Source organism: Balaenoptera ricei, chromosome 8 (assembly GCF_028023285.1).
Source record: "Balaenoptera ricei isolate mBalRic1 chromosome 8, mBalRic1.hap2, whole genome shotgun sequence".
Classification (NCBI taxonomy): Eukaryota; Metazoa; Chordata; class Mammalia; order Artiodactyla; family Balaenopteridae; genus Balaenoptera; species Balaenoptera ricei.
This window is the reverse complement of record NC_082646.1, coordinates 61091769-61108322: the sequence shown is the minus strand read 5'-3', so window position 1 is coordinate 61108322 and position 16554 is coordinate 61091769. Positions and strand designations below refer to the sequence as shown.

The following is a 16554-nucleotide window of genomic DNA, read 5'->3' as shown; positions in this document are numbered from 1 at the left end:
ACAGTGTCTGCTTTTTTCCTCTAGGGTAATTCTTGTCGTCCTCTTATTAGGTAAGAATTCTATTAGCCTGATGTTACTTTAAAAAAAAACCAAGACTCAGAAAGGTCAAGTCACTTGCCCAAGATCACTTAGCCACGTAGCAGATTCAGTATTTCATGTCATAGATGTCTTGTTCAAAAGCTTGTGCTTGGTGCTGGACACAGCCCTGCTACCCTAGCATAAGTGCTGCCGTGAATACATGGGGCATGCAAGGGAAGATGCAGAGCAGGAGACGAACTGGTGACCTGAACCAGAGGAGAAATAAGGCCACGGAAATGCAGAGCTTCTGGTGGGGACTGGCACCTCCCCTCCTCTAGGACAGGAATACAAATTTGATAAAAACTGAGACGTGTGGGAATTCAGACTTATCAATGTGCCAAAGAAATGAGGTGTCCTCAAAATGGTGCTGGGGAAGCTGAGGGAGAAGTCGGGAAGGAAACCAGTAAAAGAACTAGACATCTTATGGCTTCTCTTTAGAACTATACCCCTAGGCTCCCAGCATACTTCTGGACTGACCCCATCTGTCATCAAAGTAGGCTCTGGAAGAACATAAAAAAATGTTTAAACGTTAACTGCAAAATGAAACCTATATAAAGAAGGCAAATTAGCTAGAAAAATATACCGTAAGCCAAGTGTCATGATTTTAAAGTGGTGCAACGGAAAGCACAGAGTTTGGAGTCATACTGGTTGGGAGACCCTGGGTAGGTGACAACCTGCTTAACCTTTATGTGTCTCAGTTTCTACAGAATAGAAACTATAATACCTTGTAAGTCTGTATGGGAAGTTCTGTAGGGGAACCTCAGTTTTCTAGTCTATTAAATGGGGATAACAATAGTACCCCTCTTATTGGGTTCTTGGGAGAATTAAATCAGTTTACACATGGAAAATGCTTAGAATAATGTCTAGTGCACGGTAAGCGTTACATAGGGGTTGGCTACTATAATTAACAAATAAGCTAATACATTTTGCTCATAGCATGTATTATTCTCTGAAATTGTTTTTTTCAAAGCTCCACAATCCACCTCCTAGAGTAATGAAAATAAAAACAAAAATAAACAAATGGGACCTAATTAAACTTAAAAGCTTTTGCACAGCAAAGGAAACCATAAACAAAACGAAAAGACAACCCACAGAATGGGAGAAAATATTTGCAAATGAAGTGACCGACAAGGGATTAATCTCCAAAATATACAAACAGCTCATGCAGCTCAACATCTAAAAAAACAAACAACCCAATCAAAAAAAGGGCAGAAGATCTAAATAGACATTTCTCCAAAGAACACATACAGATGGCCAACAAGCACATGAAAAGATGCTCAACATGGCTAATTATTAGAGAAATGCAAATCAAAACCACAATGAGGTATCAACCTTATAGCGGTCAGGATGGCCATCATCAAAATGTCTACAAACAACAAATGCTGGCGAGGGTGTAGAGAAAAGGGGACACTCCTACACTGCTGGTGGGAATGTAAATTGGTATAACCACTATGGAGAACAGTATGGAGGCTCCTTAAAAAACTAAAAATAGAACTACCATATGATCCAGTAATCCCACTCCTGGATATATATATATGTGTGTGTGTGTGTGTGTATGTAAGTAGTGCTGCAATGAACATTGGGTTGCATGTATCCTTTTGGATTATGGTTTTCTCTGGAGATATATATCAATGTATAGTGCAACTGTAACTAGTGCTGCAATATATATATATTACAGCACTACTTACAATAGCCAAGACATGGAAGCAACCTAAATGTCTATCAACAGAGGAACGGATAAAGAAGATGTGGTACATATATACAATGGAATATTACTCAACCATAAAAAAGAGTGAAATAATGCCATTTGCAGCAACATGATAGATAGATAGAGATTATCATACTAAGTGAAGTAACTCACACAAAGACAAATATCATATGATTTCACTTACATGTGGAATCTAAAAAAACCAATACAAATGAAGTTATTTATAAAACAGAATCAGATTCACAGGCTTCAAAAACAAATTTATGGTTCCCAGAGGGGAAAAGTGGGAGGGGGAGGGGTAAATTAGGAATTTGGGATTAACGTACACACACTACTATACATAAAATGGATAATCGGGACTTCCCTGGTGGTCCAGTGGCTAAGACTCTGTGCTCCCAATGCAGGGGGCCCAGATTCAATTCCTGGTCAGGGAACTAGATCCCACATGCCACAACTAAGAGTTCACGTGCCGCAACTAAAGATCTCACATGCCGCAACTAAAGATCCCGCATGCCTCAACTAAAAGATCCTGCACGCAGCAATGAAGATCCTGTGTGCTGAAACTAAGACCTGGCACAGCCAAATAAATAAATAAATATTTTTAAAAACCCCGAAAACCAAAAATGGATAATCCATAAGGACCTACTGTATAGCACAGGGAACTCTACTCAATATTCTATAATAACCTACATGGGAAAAGAATCTGAAAAAATATGGATATGTGTATATGTATTACTGACTCAGTTTGCTGTACACCTGAAACTAACATTTTAAATCAACAATACTTCAATATAGGGACTTCCCTGGTGGCGCAGTGGTTTAGACGCTGCCTGACAATGCACAAGACACGGGTTCAATCCCTGGTCCGGGAAGATCCCACATGCCACGGGGTAACTAAGCCCGCATGCCTGGAGCCCGTGCTTCGCGACAAGAGAAGCCACCGTGATGAGAAGCCCGCGCACCACAACGAATAGCCCCCACTTGCCGCAACTAGAGAAAGTCCGCACACAGCAACCAAGACCCAACGCAGCCAATAAATAAATAAATAAATAAATAAATAAAAATACATTTAAAAAAAACCCCAACAATAATTCAATATAAAATAAAAATTCAATAAAAAGAAAAAAAGTCTTCATTGGACTGTTGGTGAGATGAGATGAGCCTAACCACTGCAACTGTACAACCAATAGAAATTTACTCCAAGATTTCATTTACTCTTATAAACTGCGTGCCCAAGTAATAAAAAAGGGAATTAAAAATAAAATAAAATAAAAGCTCCATGAGGCAGGGGCTTTGTGTCTCCTCCTCCATATAGCACAGTAGTTAGAAACACAGATTTTGAAACCAGACTACTTGGGTTCCAATTCTGGTTCTACCACTTAACTACCTGTGTGAGGCAAGTTACTTAATCTCTTTGTGCCTCGGTTTTCTCATCTTAAAATAGGGATAAAAGTATGTACTTCATCAGGTTGCTGAATTAAAGGAGTTAACCTAAAGTGCTTCAAACAGTGCTGGGTACCTGGCAAGCACCACCATGATCATCGTTTTCAGCTTAAACACTGCTTCCTCAGGGAAAGCCTGTTCTTTCTCAGAGCATCTAGGACTCATCACAATTTGTAAATATTTTTTGTTTACTGTTTGTACTCCGTTAAGACAGGGAATTTGCCTTATTTACTACTGCATGCTCAGCACCTAGCACAATGCCTGATACAGCACAGGTACTCGGTAAATATATGCTGAATGATTAGAGAAGCAGATATTATTTCCGTGCCACCTGCGAGAAAGGTCTGGTGCTGTGTCAAGGCAGAAGAGGGCACAGCTAGGATTTGCACCAAGGTTCCAACCACCTAACTCAGCTGCATGACGAATAGTTATGAGGTATTCTGTAAACAACAAATAGGTCTAACACTCTGTTACTCTCTTCATCCAGACCTTACTCATCTGCCACGGTCTCCCGAGGTGGCATCTCCTGTTTGAAGCTTCCTCCATTCAAACCCATCTTTGCTTAGTTGGAGCTCCCACAGCACTCAGTATGCGCTTCTTAGCTGAGTCCTGTTTTTACACTTCTGTGCTATTTCTTCTACCTCAGCTGATGACGCCCTTGCTCTTAACACATTTGCTCTGCCTCACTTTTCCCGAGCTCCTCCCACTGCTGGGCCCACAGGATACGCTCAGCACAAGCTTGGAGAGTGACCACTGCTGCTGCCTTTCCAGGAGCATGGCCGGGGCCACTCTGCATTCTGTATGCTTTCATGAAAGAGATGACGACTCTATAGGAAACAGGAGGTCAGCCAGGTGTCCTCTTACCTGATCTGCTGTGGCTGGTGGTGGCAAAGCTGTAGAGAGAGAGAGCATCCGCAGGGAGGCCTCCAACTGCTGGGGAGGTAAAAAGAAGTTGGGCACCACAATGGGCTCTGGGCTATAAAGGTAGTTAAGGGACACAAATACCTAGAAATCTTCCCCAGACCAGCATCTCCTCTGACCTCTACCACCCCTTTGTTTCCTTTCAATTTATTCCTGCCCATGAATCCTTTGCTCAAGTGGTTCCCTCTGCCTGGAAGGCCCTGCAACTCCTAACAAACTGGTCTATACTTTATGGGTCACTTCAGATCCTGCGTCCTCCCGGAAGCCTCCTCTAAGTCTCAGCCACAGTGACCCCTCCTTTCCTAGTCTAGAGCCCAGTCTGAAACACAGGCTAATGCTTATTTAGTCTGATATGATTCTCAATTTGTTTCCCTCAATATTCCCTAAGCTTCTCAAAGGCAGAGGTGGTGTATTTCCTTCAGTCACCTCACTACTTCCCTAGAGCCCCATGAGGCTGGCAGGTAGCAAGCACTGGATGATACTTGCCGAGGACCTGCTGGCCAAAACCTGACAGACAGGGTAGGGGTGGGAAGGTGGCTCCAGGGCAGCATCTTAGGCTGGAAGGTGCTGCCTGGCATTGAAGGAGGGCCTGTCCTCCTGGGTGTTCTGTGCTCACATCCGGAAACGAGGGCTCTGCATAAGTAGGCACAGCTGATCCACCACCTGGACGTGAGCCCTAGAAGTCGGGCGCTGTATCTTGCACTTCTCCATATCCTCTGGAGGTACCCAGTACTGTGTTGAGAACACAGTGTTCCACAAATTTGTTCAGTCAAAGCAATGATTCAGTTTGGGAGGGGAAGGAGGGGACTGTTTTGATGGTCTATTTGTTTCTGTTCAATAAGCTAAGTATGGTTCTGATGCAAATTGGTCTATCACTGTTCTTCCATGCTAGACTTTGAACTCGAGGAGGGCAAAGATGAGCTCTTTTTCATACTATACTCCTGTCACCTAGCATAGTACCTGAGACACAATAAATGTTCAATAAATATCTACTGAACGAATGAAATGCATCATTTCCTGCTTTGGCTCAAGTCCCTGATTTTTCTACAGAGAGGTGGGGACGGAGTTGGAGATCCTGGAGGGAAAGAGCCCCTTGACCTCAGCCTTCCTCAGAGACCCCGGTGAGGTAAGGCCTATTTGCTGTTGCCGCTCTGACTGCTGAGGACTCTCAGCCTGACAGTCAGCTTGGCTGTGAGGTGCCCAGGGTGTGCTGAAACACCAAACTCCCCTGCTCAGCCCAGCACCACCTGTCTTTCTAAGGGTCCTGCTCCAACAGTAACCTCTGTCACTTATTAGATGGTACCTTCACAAAAGTTCACACTTTGTGCTTGTTCCTTCACCTGTAAGATGGATATAATAATTGTACCTTTTGAGAATTAAATGACATTATATATACAAAGTGCTCAGAATGGTGCCTGACACATAGCATGTACTCAGTAAATGTCAGCCCTTCCTGTCTCCCCAGTTGAGGGGGAAAAGTCACCACTGGTTCCCTCACACTTACTGAAATCTACTTTCCATCTCCACCTCTGCACTGTCCTCCTAATGCTAAAGCCAGCGAATACATGTCAGTCCACATTGTGCTGGACGTCTTGAGCATCAGGGTGCTGACCACCACTCCCCGAAACCCTGCTGCTCCCATCTCTCTCACTGGCTCTCCTCCACCTCCTCTGTGGGTGCGTCTGCTCCCCTCGCCCTCACGTACTGGTGATCCTCAGGGCTCTGTCTTGTGTGGCTCTCCTTTTCTCTGTCTCCTTGCTGTTCTTGTCTGTTTCCAGAGATATCTACCTTCATAGCTGATCTCATCCTGAACTCCAGGCCTGCATCTCCTCCTGGACGTCTCACAGGCACATGTGCAAAACAGCAATCTGCCTCTTCCCTCCAAACTGTCTCTCTTTATGTGCTATTTCTTACCTAGTAAATGACCTAACTTGTGACAGAAATCTCTCAGTCATACTTTCTGTTTTCCTCTTTCTCATCCCCTGCCCCTATCTAATCCTCTCAGATCCCTCCTCCTTTTCCTCATCATAAAGCAGTCTATGCTTTAGCTCAGACTTTCTTCATCTTTCATTATTACTGCAAGTTTCCTACCTGGTCTCCTTGCTTCTGGTCTCTCCTGACCTAATCCACCCTCTACAAGGCACTGGGAGAATTTTCTAATATGTAAATCTGACCAATCATATGCTTGCTTAACATTTACTGAACACTATTTACGTACCAGGCACTATGCTAGGTAGTTTACATTGTTAATTTAATTTTCACAACAACCCCACAAGAAAACTACTGTTATTACTTATTTATTTAAAGATAAGGAAACTGAAGTTTAATCTGCTAACAAGACAGAGTCCAAGTACCTTAGCCAGATATAAAAGGCCCCTTAAGATCCAGCCCAGCTTCACCCCTCACCACCCCTCTTATCCGGGGGCTCTAACCACAGTGACTTCTGCCCACAGGCCAGGCTCCTTCAAGTGGCTACACCTCTGCGCACACAGTTCGCTGTGACTACAACGTTCTTGTCCCTGCCTACAGAATGGCTATTCATCTTTGAGGTCCAGCTCTACTGGCTCTCTTTCTGGGGTACCTCCAAACAGAGTTATGGCAGCTTCCTCCTCTTGTTCCCTAGCATTTTGTCCATGCCTTAGAACAACAAAGGCTATTTATCACTGCCTATTTACTGTTACTGTCATTACCTGTCTCCTACCTCATAATGGGAACTTCTCGAGGTAAGGGCTGATTCAAATCTCTGTCCTCATTACACAGCACCGGGCCTGGCAATACTCACTTTTTGAAAGAAATGAGCAGTTGGGAAGGCCCGAATTAAAGCAGTGCCCTTAGGACCTGGCACATGTGACTGCTCCTCCACTGACCATAAATTCTGAGCACAACTAAATCGACTGTAGAGGCAGAAACATCAGAAGCCAGGAAGAACGAGGCCAGGAAAGAACACCGAGGCACTCTGCTTTCAGTGCTCAGCCTCCAGCCATTTCACGCTTTAAGCCTCTCCTGAGCCCATACCCCCTACCCTCAGGTTTCTCTCTGCCTTGCATCAAGAATCACATCTGTGTGGTATGTACAAATGTTCCCACTCATTTGAGTTTCTCAAGAATCCTGTGAAACTGATAGCTCATTTCAATCTATATTTACTGATCCTTTCTGTGTGTCATGTCTGGGGACATGGAGAAAGACAAGGTCCTTGACCTACCTGCGAGTGTACAGTCTGGTGGGTAAGGGATTACTACCTCCATCTTATAGGTGAAGAAATTGAGGCTCAGAAAGGTTAAACTATATGCTTGACGTTACACAAGTAGTAAGAGCTGGGTCCAAATGGTCAAAGTCAGGCCCCCTGATTTCTAGTGGAGAAAGAACTGCAAAGCACTACAAAGGCAGCCTGCTTCACCCACCAGCCCTGCAATAACCCCTGCTTATTGTTGGGATATCAGGTGAGCTGATATGATCAGCTGGTTAGGCTACAGATGTGAGGGCTACTGATGGTCCCAAGTGGTTTCCTTTCCCCATAACATGCCCATCTGCATTTCAAAGGAGGAAGAGGGGGAATGTCAGATGCCCCTCTCCCCATCAACACTGCCATCCTGGGGGGGGCTTGGGTAAGACCATTTCAACAGTGCCCACTTTCCCCTCCCCTTGGCCCCATCACTTGCCTTTAAAAAAAATTAATTAGGCAAGTCACTAGAACTCTAAGTCTCCATTTCGTTACATGCAAAATAGAAATGATACCAACTTTAAAGACTTGTGTGACCGAATGCAAAATGTACGTAAAGTGCCTGGCACATGGTAAATGCTCAATCCGTGGTAGGACTCTTCTTTCTCTACACCCTCCCCTGGAATTGCAGCTGAGATTAATGGTCTCATTCCTTAGATGCAGAACCTTGCCTTCAGGTGTAAAATACCCAGAGATTAATCAGATAAATCAGGCTAGGATAGGCTAATGAATGTACTACCAACATCTAAACCCAGTTCAAAGCATTATGCTTCAGAGGCCTGATGATAATGGTAGAATCGTAGCACCTGATCAGTACAGGTGAGTCTTCAGCAGGAAGGGGCTCCCCACGCCCCTGAGTGCATTCTATGAGGGGGGCCACTGCTCACGCTCATGCGGCTGGCCTAAGCACCAGCACCCAAAATGCCTAGAGATGGCTTAAGGGGCTACCTGGGGGAAACACCAAAGGATACAGGAGGATGCTCTGCTTCGTGGACACCTCTGACCCAGATGTCTCCTGCTTGTGCCTGATGTCAGGGCAGTTGATGGGTGGCTGCTTATGGTTTTCCCTTCTGCTCTGGGAGGCTGGGTGTAGAGGGAGCTTCTCAGAGCTATCAGCAGAGTCACTTAGCTCATCGGAGACCACTTCCTTCTCAGCCTGGGCCTCTGGCTTGGGCTCCTGGTCCTGGTCTGCCTTTGGTGAGTGCCACCCAACACAGGTTTTGCTCTGTTGGGCTCCTGAGAGTGTCACATGGGAGCTGAGCTGAGGGCCTGCTGAGGCAGGCTCTCCAACCCTGGCCTTACAGGCCACACCCTCACAAGGAACAATACTGTGGCTAGGAGAGCCCTGCCTATGCAAGTGGGGGTTAACAGTCCTTTCCGGGCTGGACAGAAAGTTACTTCTGACCTTGAGCTCCTCTCTGGGGAAAGGCTCTGAAGGACAAGAGGGGCCTTCCCTCTGCCCCTCATCAGGCTGAGGGCTGATGATCTCACTTGCATCTGACATGAAACTGGACCAAGGGCTAGTTTTGTCTGTCACGGTGGTGATCTCATTGAGGGTCCTGGGCTCAATGATGTCTTCTTCATAGTCCTCATCACTGTAGGCCGGGCCTGCCTTGGTGTCCTCACTGCTCTGCATTCTTGTGATGGGTACCGTGTGCCCCAGGGCCTCATGAAGCATTCCTCTTCCACTTGAAGTCTCTTCAACAGTAGAGGGAAGTGGGGAGTTTCTGCCCTCATCTGGAGCTCTTGCCAATGGCAGGTCTGGAGTTGTGCTTCGTTCTTCCATGGCTACTGTGTCCTGAGCATCTGGGAGGGTGGTGACTTCTCTGCTTCTACTCCTCGCTTGGTGAGAACGCAAAGATCCTTGAGAGTTCCGGGTGATAGTCTGCAGATCTAAACAGTAACAGATATCACTCTTACTACAAGGTAGGGCCACAGACCACTCAACTTTCCCACATTAGCTTCTAGTTTCAGATGTAGTCTTGCAATCAGACCTTTGAACAAACCTTAAAGATAATAGTTAATTTGCCCCCAAGAGTCAGTGAAACTATATTCAAGGCAGTACAATTTCTAGCATTTTATTCTAATATCAGAGGACCAAAATCTAATCCATTTATAGCTGTGGTTACGTCTGTGGAAACACTTTCAGAGACTATCTGCTCATGCTCAGGAATTCTTGGGAGCTGGGAGTCCTGGTGGGAATGTTCATGCTTCCATTTACTTCAGTAATTACCTATATTAAAAACCAAAATGAGAATCCACTTATTTACCTATTTGATGATAGTTATTAGAACTATTTTATTTGGAAAATAAAAGCAAAGAAATACCCATCACCCAAATGATAAGGCTGTGGAGATTTGTGAAGAAAATGGAGGCAACATCGTGTGCTGGAAAGAGCACAGGCTTTGGAGCCAGTCAGTCTTGGGTTCAAATCTCTACTGTCACTTGTCAATTTTGTGGTTACGAGCAAACTATCCTGAGTCTGTTTATCTTTAAAATGTGATAAAACACCACCTTTTTCACAGCGTTATGGTGAAAAATATATGAGATAAATGGGCATACATTGTGTAGCACATATATAGGCATTCAGTAACTCCTTTCAAAAGTCATCCTCTCCTTGTGAAAATCAGTTCTCCTTCTGTCATCCCCTTGCTTAGAACTCCCCCTTTTCTTCCAGGATAAAGATTAAACTCCTAAGCTTGCCTTCAAGGCCCTTCGGCTTCAAGCCTTTGATTCTCCTCACTCTCCTCTTTTAATATGACCTTTAAAGGGATTCTCCTTATCCACTCTCACCTCCACCCCAAACAAGCCTCCCTCTGTTTTGCTCTTATGCTTTCTTTCTGGGGGGCAGCTTCTTTGGTTGACTACAGCATGCATGCTTGATGAAAGCACAGACAATGCCTGTCTTGTCCACCACTGTATCCTGCCAGAACTAGTGACACAATAATGCCTGGCACAGCTGGTGCTCAATAAACAGTTGACTGATTATTTCCAAGCAAGTGGAAGTCAAACACAGAGTACACTTCTGTGGTCCTGGCTACCAACAGGTTAGGTATCTGGGAGAAGAGGATAGGAAGGTTTGTGCCTAATATCAACCATGGTGGCTTTTTTTCCCTTTAAAGAGAAAAAACTGAACTTATTCATCCCTGTGTAGAATCTACACATTCTGCTTGAGAAAAACGATCCCGGGAATTCCCTGGCAGTCCAGTGGTTAGGACTCCGTGCTTTCACTGCTAAGGGCCCGGGTTCAATCCCTGGTCAGGAAGCTACGATAGCGGTGTGGCCAAGAAAAAAAAAAAAAGCTCCCTCAATGATATCAATACAGTCAAAGTGAGAACCACCAGTTAAGGGGGATTTTCAAAGGGTAGACTATGGACCACCAACACCTAGAATCATCTGGGGTGCTTGATAAAAATGCAGTCTTCTGGCCTCTGAGAATTAAAATCTGAAATATGTTTGTAGTTGAGTTTTTCCGAAAATAGAGTGGCACGAGTTCACGAACTGCCACTGAAGAACTCATCTAATCCATTCCCCTCTTTTTCTGGTTGGGGAAACTGAAGCTCAAGAAGAGAAAGGGTATGCTCAGAGTCAAACAGTAAGTCTGTGCCACAAACCCACCAAGGATTCAACTCGGGTCCCCTGCCTCTCAGTCCCATGTTCTTTCCATTGCACACGTTCCAATGCCACGCTACTACGTCTCTCCTTTCAAAAGGAAGACAGTAAATAAGTAAGTAAGAGAGATGGTGAAAGCTGTTGGTCTCTATTTGCCATAAAGACTTGTCTGAAGGCACACATTCAAATGCTTTTTGAATAAGCACCCATGACCATAACTCCTCAACAAGAGCGGCCCTGAGCCATACCCGTGATTAAGGAGCTGACTTGCAACACCAGGTTACTGGATTTCTCTAGGATGCAATGGTTTTCGGGGTCTAGGCTGCTGGCTCCTGGCCGAAGATGGTCCCTCTGACTCTCTTGGCACTGCGAGATGGCAGTATGGGTCTGAGGACTGAGGGGAAGTAAAGGCTTGGTGAGCTTCTGGCTGAAGTACCGCTGGATCTGATCTAGCTCACTCAGATTCCTCCTGCAAAAGAAGAAGGGGAGAAGAAAAAAGGGTCATTCACTGGGATTATGAGCATCTTTTATGTTCCCCTGACCTTCCATTGCTTGAGCTAGGACCTTAGCATCTCTCACTTGGTCTATTAACAGCAGGGCCCCTCTCTCTCCAATCCACCAATTCATCCTTCACCTCTCTGACTACAATCCCACTGCCGGGGACAACATTTTCCCTCTCTGTCTGGTTAATGGGATTCCTCTTCTGATGTCCAGCAAGTATTCTACCTCCTTATAGGGAACCATTCTTATCATCATTCCAATCCTCACTTCCCCTTACTCTGGGCTAGCACTGACCTCTGCTACCTGTTAACCATTCCTGATCCTTCAAGCAAGTGACCTCTTCCAGCAAGCCTTCCCTGACTCTCTAAGTTGGTTTAAGGGCCGCTCCTCTGTGCTCTAGTTCTTTCTGTACTCTTCAACCATATCATTTGTTTGTTTCACATCAATTTCCCCTGATGTGATGTGAACTCTGTGCTGATTCCTTTATATCTACTGCACCCAGCATAGTGCTTGGCACAAAATAAATGAATGCTGAATGGATAAATAGACATGAATAAATACCCTTAAAAAAATCTTCTGGGGGCTTCCCTGGTGGCGCAGTGGCTGAGAATCTGCCTGCCAATGCAGGGGACACGGGTTCGAGCCCTGGTCTGGGAGGATCCCACATGCCGCGGAGCAACTAGGCCCGTGAGCCACAACTACTGAGCCTGCGCGTCTGGAGCTTGTGCTCCGCAACAAGAGAGGCCGCGATAGTAAGAGGCCCACGCACCGCGATGAAGAGTGGCCCCCGCTTGCCACAACTGGAGAAAGCCCTCGCATAGAAACGAAGACCCAACACAGCCAAAAATAAATAAATTAATAAATTAATTAATTAAAAAAAAAATCTTCTGTTCAAAAACCTTTAATGGGGGCACATTCATTCTTACTACTCCGAAGAGAAATCACACCAACTATTACCACCTTCACTTGCATAGGATTTTACGTTTTATGTTTTCAAACACATTACCTTGTTTAATTCTCATCCAACCAGATGAGATCAGTAATTACTGTTTTACAAATAAGGAATGTGAGGTCAGAGAATTTAAGTGATTTGTCTAGGGTAAGTAGTAGCATGCAGCTACTCAGAAATTGTAACTCCAAGACTTATGCTTTTTCCATTATAGTAGATGGGCTCTGTCCCAACTGGGTTCATTTCTGCCTCACACCCCTGCAGGCTAGAACCCGAGTTCAAGCTGCTCCCTGCTCTGTCCCTGTCCTATTCACTTTTTAAGGTGCAGCTCATATTTCTCCTTTTCAAAGTCCATTGTCCCAAGTCATTAGGCCACCTCTCCCTTAAACTCCTTCACTCTTGGCATCTAACCTTCTGCCTTAGATTTTCCCTTAGTTTTCTCATTATGTGTTAGTTTAGTTTCCCTAGCTAGGCCATGCGCGTCTGGTAATAGAAGATAATATCTCAAACTTCTCTATTTCTCTAGTATACTCAGTGTGCCCAGCACAACTGGCACAACACAGACACTAAATAACTGTGAAGTAAACAGAAAGTCTTTCTATCCTTTTGTTAAGAACAGTCTGCATATCTTAGAGTCAAACGTAAATTAAATGAGAGGACAAAGCTGATCCTTATTCTATCACTAGAAGCCACAACTCTATCAAATCATAGTGGATTTACTTAGGTGTCTACATCTGGGTTTATGCCACATAGATAAATACCTGTAGCAGGAACATGCAGACAAATGTCAACTTGGTGAAGCTTTAGAAAATATGCAAACCCAACTGGCCTTGTCAGAGGTTCTGGGTATAGAAGCTATTAACACCTAGCTGCAAATTCCTCATTTGTGGGAAAAGTTTGGTAATACTTGCCCTGCAGGCCTCACAGGATTGCTGTGACTGAAATGAAACACTGCTTTAGGGCTCCATGAACCCAAGGAAGTAATGCAAAATTGACATCATCTTGTTTCATCTGTTTCGTAGGGAATTTGTCTACGGCAGTGGTTCTCAAAACCTGGCTCTAGGACTGGCAGCATCAGCGTCACCTGAGAAGTCGTTAGAAACGCAAGCTCTCAGGCCCTATCCTAGACCTACTGAATCAAGAGCTGTATGGGTGGGTCCCAGCAATAACTGTTTTAATAAGCTCTTCATGTGATTCTGACACACGCTAAATTTTGAGAACCACTCCTCCAGGGCAGTGGTTTTTAGCCTGATGGTTTTAGCTCCAAGGGGACATTCGGCAATGTATGGAGACATTTTTGGTTGTCACAGCTGGGGGAGGTATGCTACTAATATTTAGTGGATAGAGACCAGGGATGCTGCTAAATATCCTAGGATGCACAGGACAGGCCCCCACAGGCAAAATATCTGGCCCAAATGTCAACAGTGCTGAGGTTGAGAGAAACTGCTCTAGGGTGAAGGAGAGTTTCTTTCTCTCCTTCCTCAGTGGGTGCTAAAGTATGCCATGTGAATGGTCCAATAAAATGCAGCCACACTGTTGATGGTTTTACTTAGCCTCCAATCTCCAGCATCTTCCTAAAATGAGAATCTGAACATATTACTTCCTTATAAGTTTGAGCAATTTCCCCGTCTATAGCACGACTGCTCAGTCCTTTCTAACCCATGTCCCACCAAAAAAGATTTTGCCAATCTTTCATTCTGAGCTTGTTTTATGAAATCAAATAATAGATTAGTTTTTTTAAAAAGTAAAATCCTTGGGCTTCCCTGGTGGCGCAGTGGTTGAGAATCTGCCTGCCAATGCAGGGCACACGGGTTCGAGCCCTGGTCCGGGAAGATCCCACATGCCGCAGAGCAATTGGGCCCATGAGCCACAACTACTGGGCCTGTGCGTCTGGAGCCTGTGCTCCGCAACAAGAGAGGCCGCGACAGTGAGAGGCCCGCGCACCGCGATGAAGGGTGGCCCCCACTTGCCACAACTAGAGAAGGCCCTCGCACAGAAACGAAGACCCAACACAGCCAAAAATAAATAAATAAATTAATTAATTAAAAAAAAAAAAAAGTAAAATCCTTTTTTATATTTGTTTCCTCAAACTTTACACATTCTCTTCCTCCCGGCCCCATCACTTTCCATTTGAGAATCACTGTTGTAAAAGTGCAAACTCTTGGCCTGACATTCAAGGCCCTTCGAGAACTGACTCCCACACAACTTGCCCTGCTCCCTACATCTTATGCTCAGCCTCACCCTAACTGCACTGCTGGTGTCTCCCCAAACTGGGCTTATTGTTTCATGCTCCTGGGCCTTAGCACATTTTTTTTCTGCACAGAATGCCCTTCATATTTGTTGACTTGTTCCTTTAAAGACCAGTTCAAATGTGACTTCTTTATATCTTTCCATGACCAACCTAGAATGTTACTCATTCCTTCATGTACCCTTGGCCAGGAAACCTGGAACTCTTATCATACATGGTTATAATTATAATGGCAACATGGCTGTCTCCTCTGCTGGGAATGGCAGAGCCAGGATTGGAAATCAAGTCTATCTGACTCTGGAGCCAAGTCCTTTCCACTGCACCACACTTCTTACTAGGTAATCCAGGGGCTGATCCAAATGATCTCTAATGGTCCTTTCAATTCTCACAGTGCTTTTCTGGCTCAGATGCTGACTAAACTAAGAAAGAGACAGGGAAGCATTAACAGGACAGATGCTGGTCTGGAAGAATCCGGTGGTTGTGAGGATAAAGACAGTGAGACAGTAGGCAGGATCAGGCTTTGTAAATTGTAGAGTAGATGTGAGGGTGGTTATTATGAAGTCTGATGACCAATCTAAAGTTTCTATATTTATAGGTGGACCACAAATATAGCCCCCTGAAGGACTGGAAGGCCCCAAGCTGAGACAGATTCATCTGTGAGGAATCCTGTGAGGCTCCAGGTCCACTTCGAAGCTAACATACACGAAAGCCCTTGCTAAACATCCCGGAGCGGTGGTAGCTGATAGAAAGCAGTACTGCAGGTTGCCTTTGCCCATTCACCTTGTGCTCCACTATGGTTCCCTGTGTCTTTACTCAGCAGAGAGCCTCACCTGAGAGAAGTCAGAATGGAAGTATGGGAGGACAAGGGTGATGTGGTCAGTTTGTCATCACTTGGCAAGATTGCCTCTCCCTGCTGCAGGGATTCATGGAATCGGCGGATGTTCTGCACATGCTCTTCGTGGCGTGATGCCTTGCTTCTTGTGGTACTGCTTCTATCAGGAATAAATGGGGGCAAAATAAATTCCCAACCAATGAGAAAACAAACAATAAATTTGTGACAACAAACAAATCACCCTCCTGACATGGTACTGCAAATCCATCCCCACTATCACAGTTCTGGCTTCATCGACTCAATTGCTTGGATTATAATTATCTCCTGAATAATTCTGTCTTCAGTCTTATTCATTCCCCTTTTATAAATTCTCTACATTATAGCCTCAGTGATTTTTTAAAAACACAGAACTGAAATAACAATAACAACAACATTTATGGAGTCCTTATTATGTGCCAAGCACTGTTCTAAGCATTCAACATGTACTAACCTATTCAATTACTATCATTCCTTTCTAGCTTTGGCTTCTCTTTTTTTATCTTTAGAACAAATTTCAAGTTCCTTAGCATGGTATTCAAGAACTCGATCCCAGCAATAATCATCTTCTTTTTGTTTTTTAATTAACTAATTTACTTTTTAAATTATTTATTTATTTAAAAAATTAATTTATTTATTTTTGGCTTAGTTGGGTCTTAGTTGTGGCACGCAGGATCTTTTGTTGCAGTGCACAGGCTTCTCTCTAGCTGCGGCACGCGTGGGCTCCAGAGTGCATGGGCTCTGTAGTTGTGGCACATAGGCTCTCTAGTCATGGTGTGTGGGCTCAATTGTCCCGCGGCATGTGGGATCTTAGTTCTCCAACCAGGGATCAAACCTGCGTCCCCTGCATTGGAAGGTGGATTCTTAACCACTGGACAACCAGGGAAGTCCCTTCTTCTTTTTAAATAACAGCTTCATTGAGATATAATTCACATAACAAATAATTCACCCATTTAAAGTGTACAATACAATGGATTTTAATATATTCAGAGCTGTGCAACCATCA

General features: G+C 44.5%; 1 protein-coding gene across 1 annotated transcript in view; it reads right to left on the bottom strand.

Annotated features, from left to right (window-relative positions):
• Window positions 1-16554, bottom strand: part of C2CD3 (C2 domain containing 3 centriole elongation regulator) — a 125838-nt gene that overhangs the window by 11644 nt on the left and 97640 nt on the right. Inside the window, exons 29-32 of the mRNA XM_059930825.1 lie at window positions 15511-15672; window positions 11231-11451; window positions 8342-9263; window positions 4094-4205 (exon numbers count right to left, since the gene is read on the bottom strand). Coding sequence (XP_059786808.1) covers window positions 4094-4205; window positions 8342-9263; window positions 11231-11451; window positions 15511-15672 — 1417 coding nt within the window. The remainder of the gene's footprint in view (window positions 1-4093; window positions 4206-8341; window positions 9264-11230; window positions 11452-15510; window positions 15673-16554) is intronic.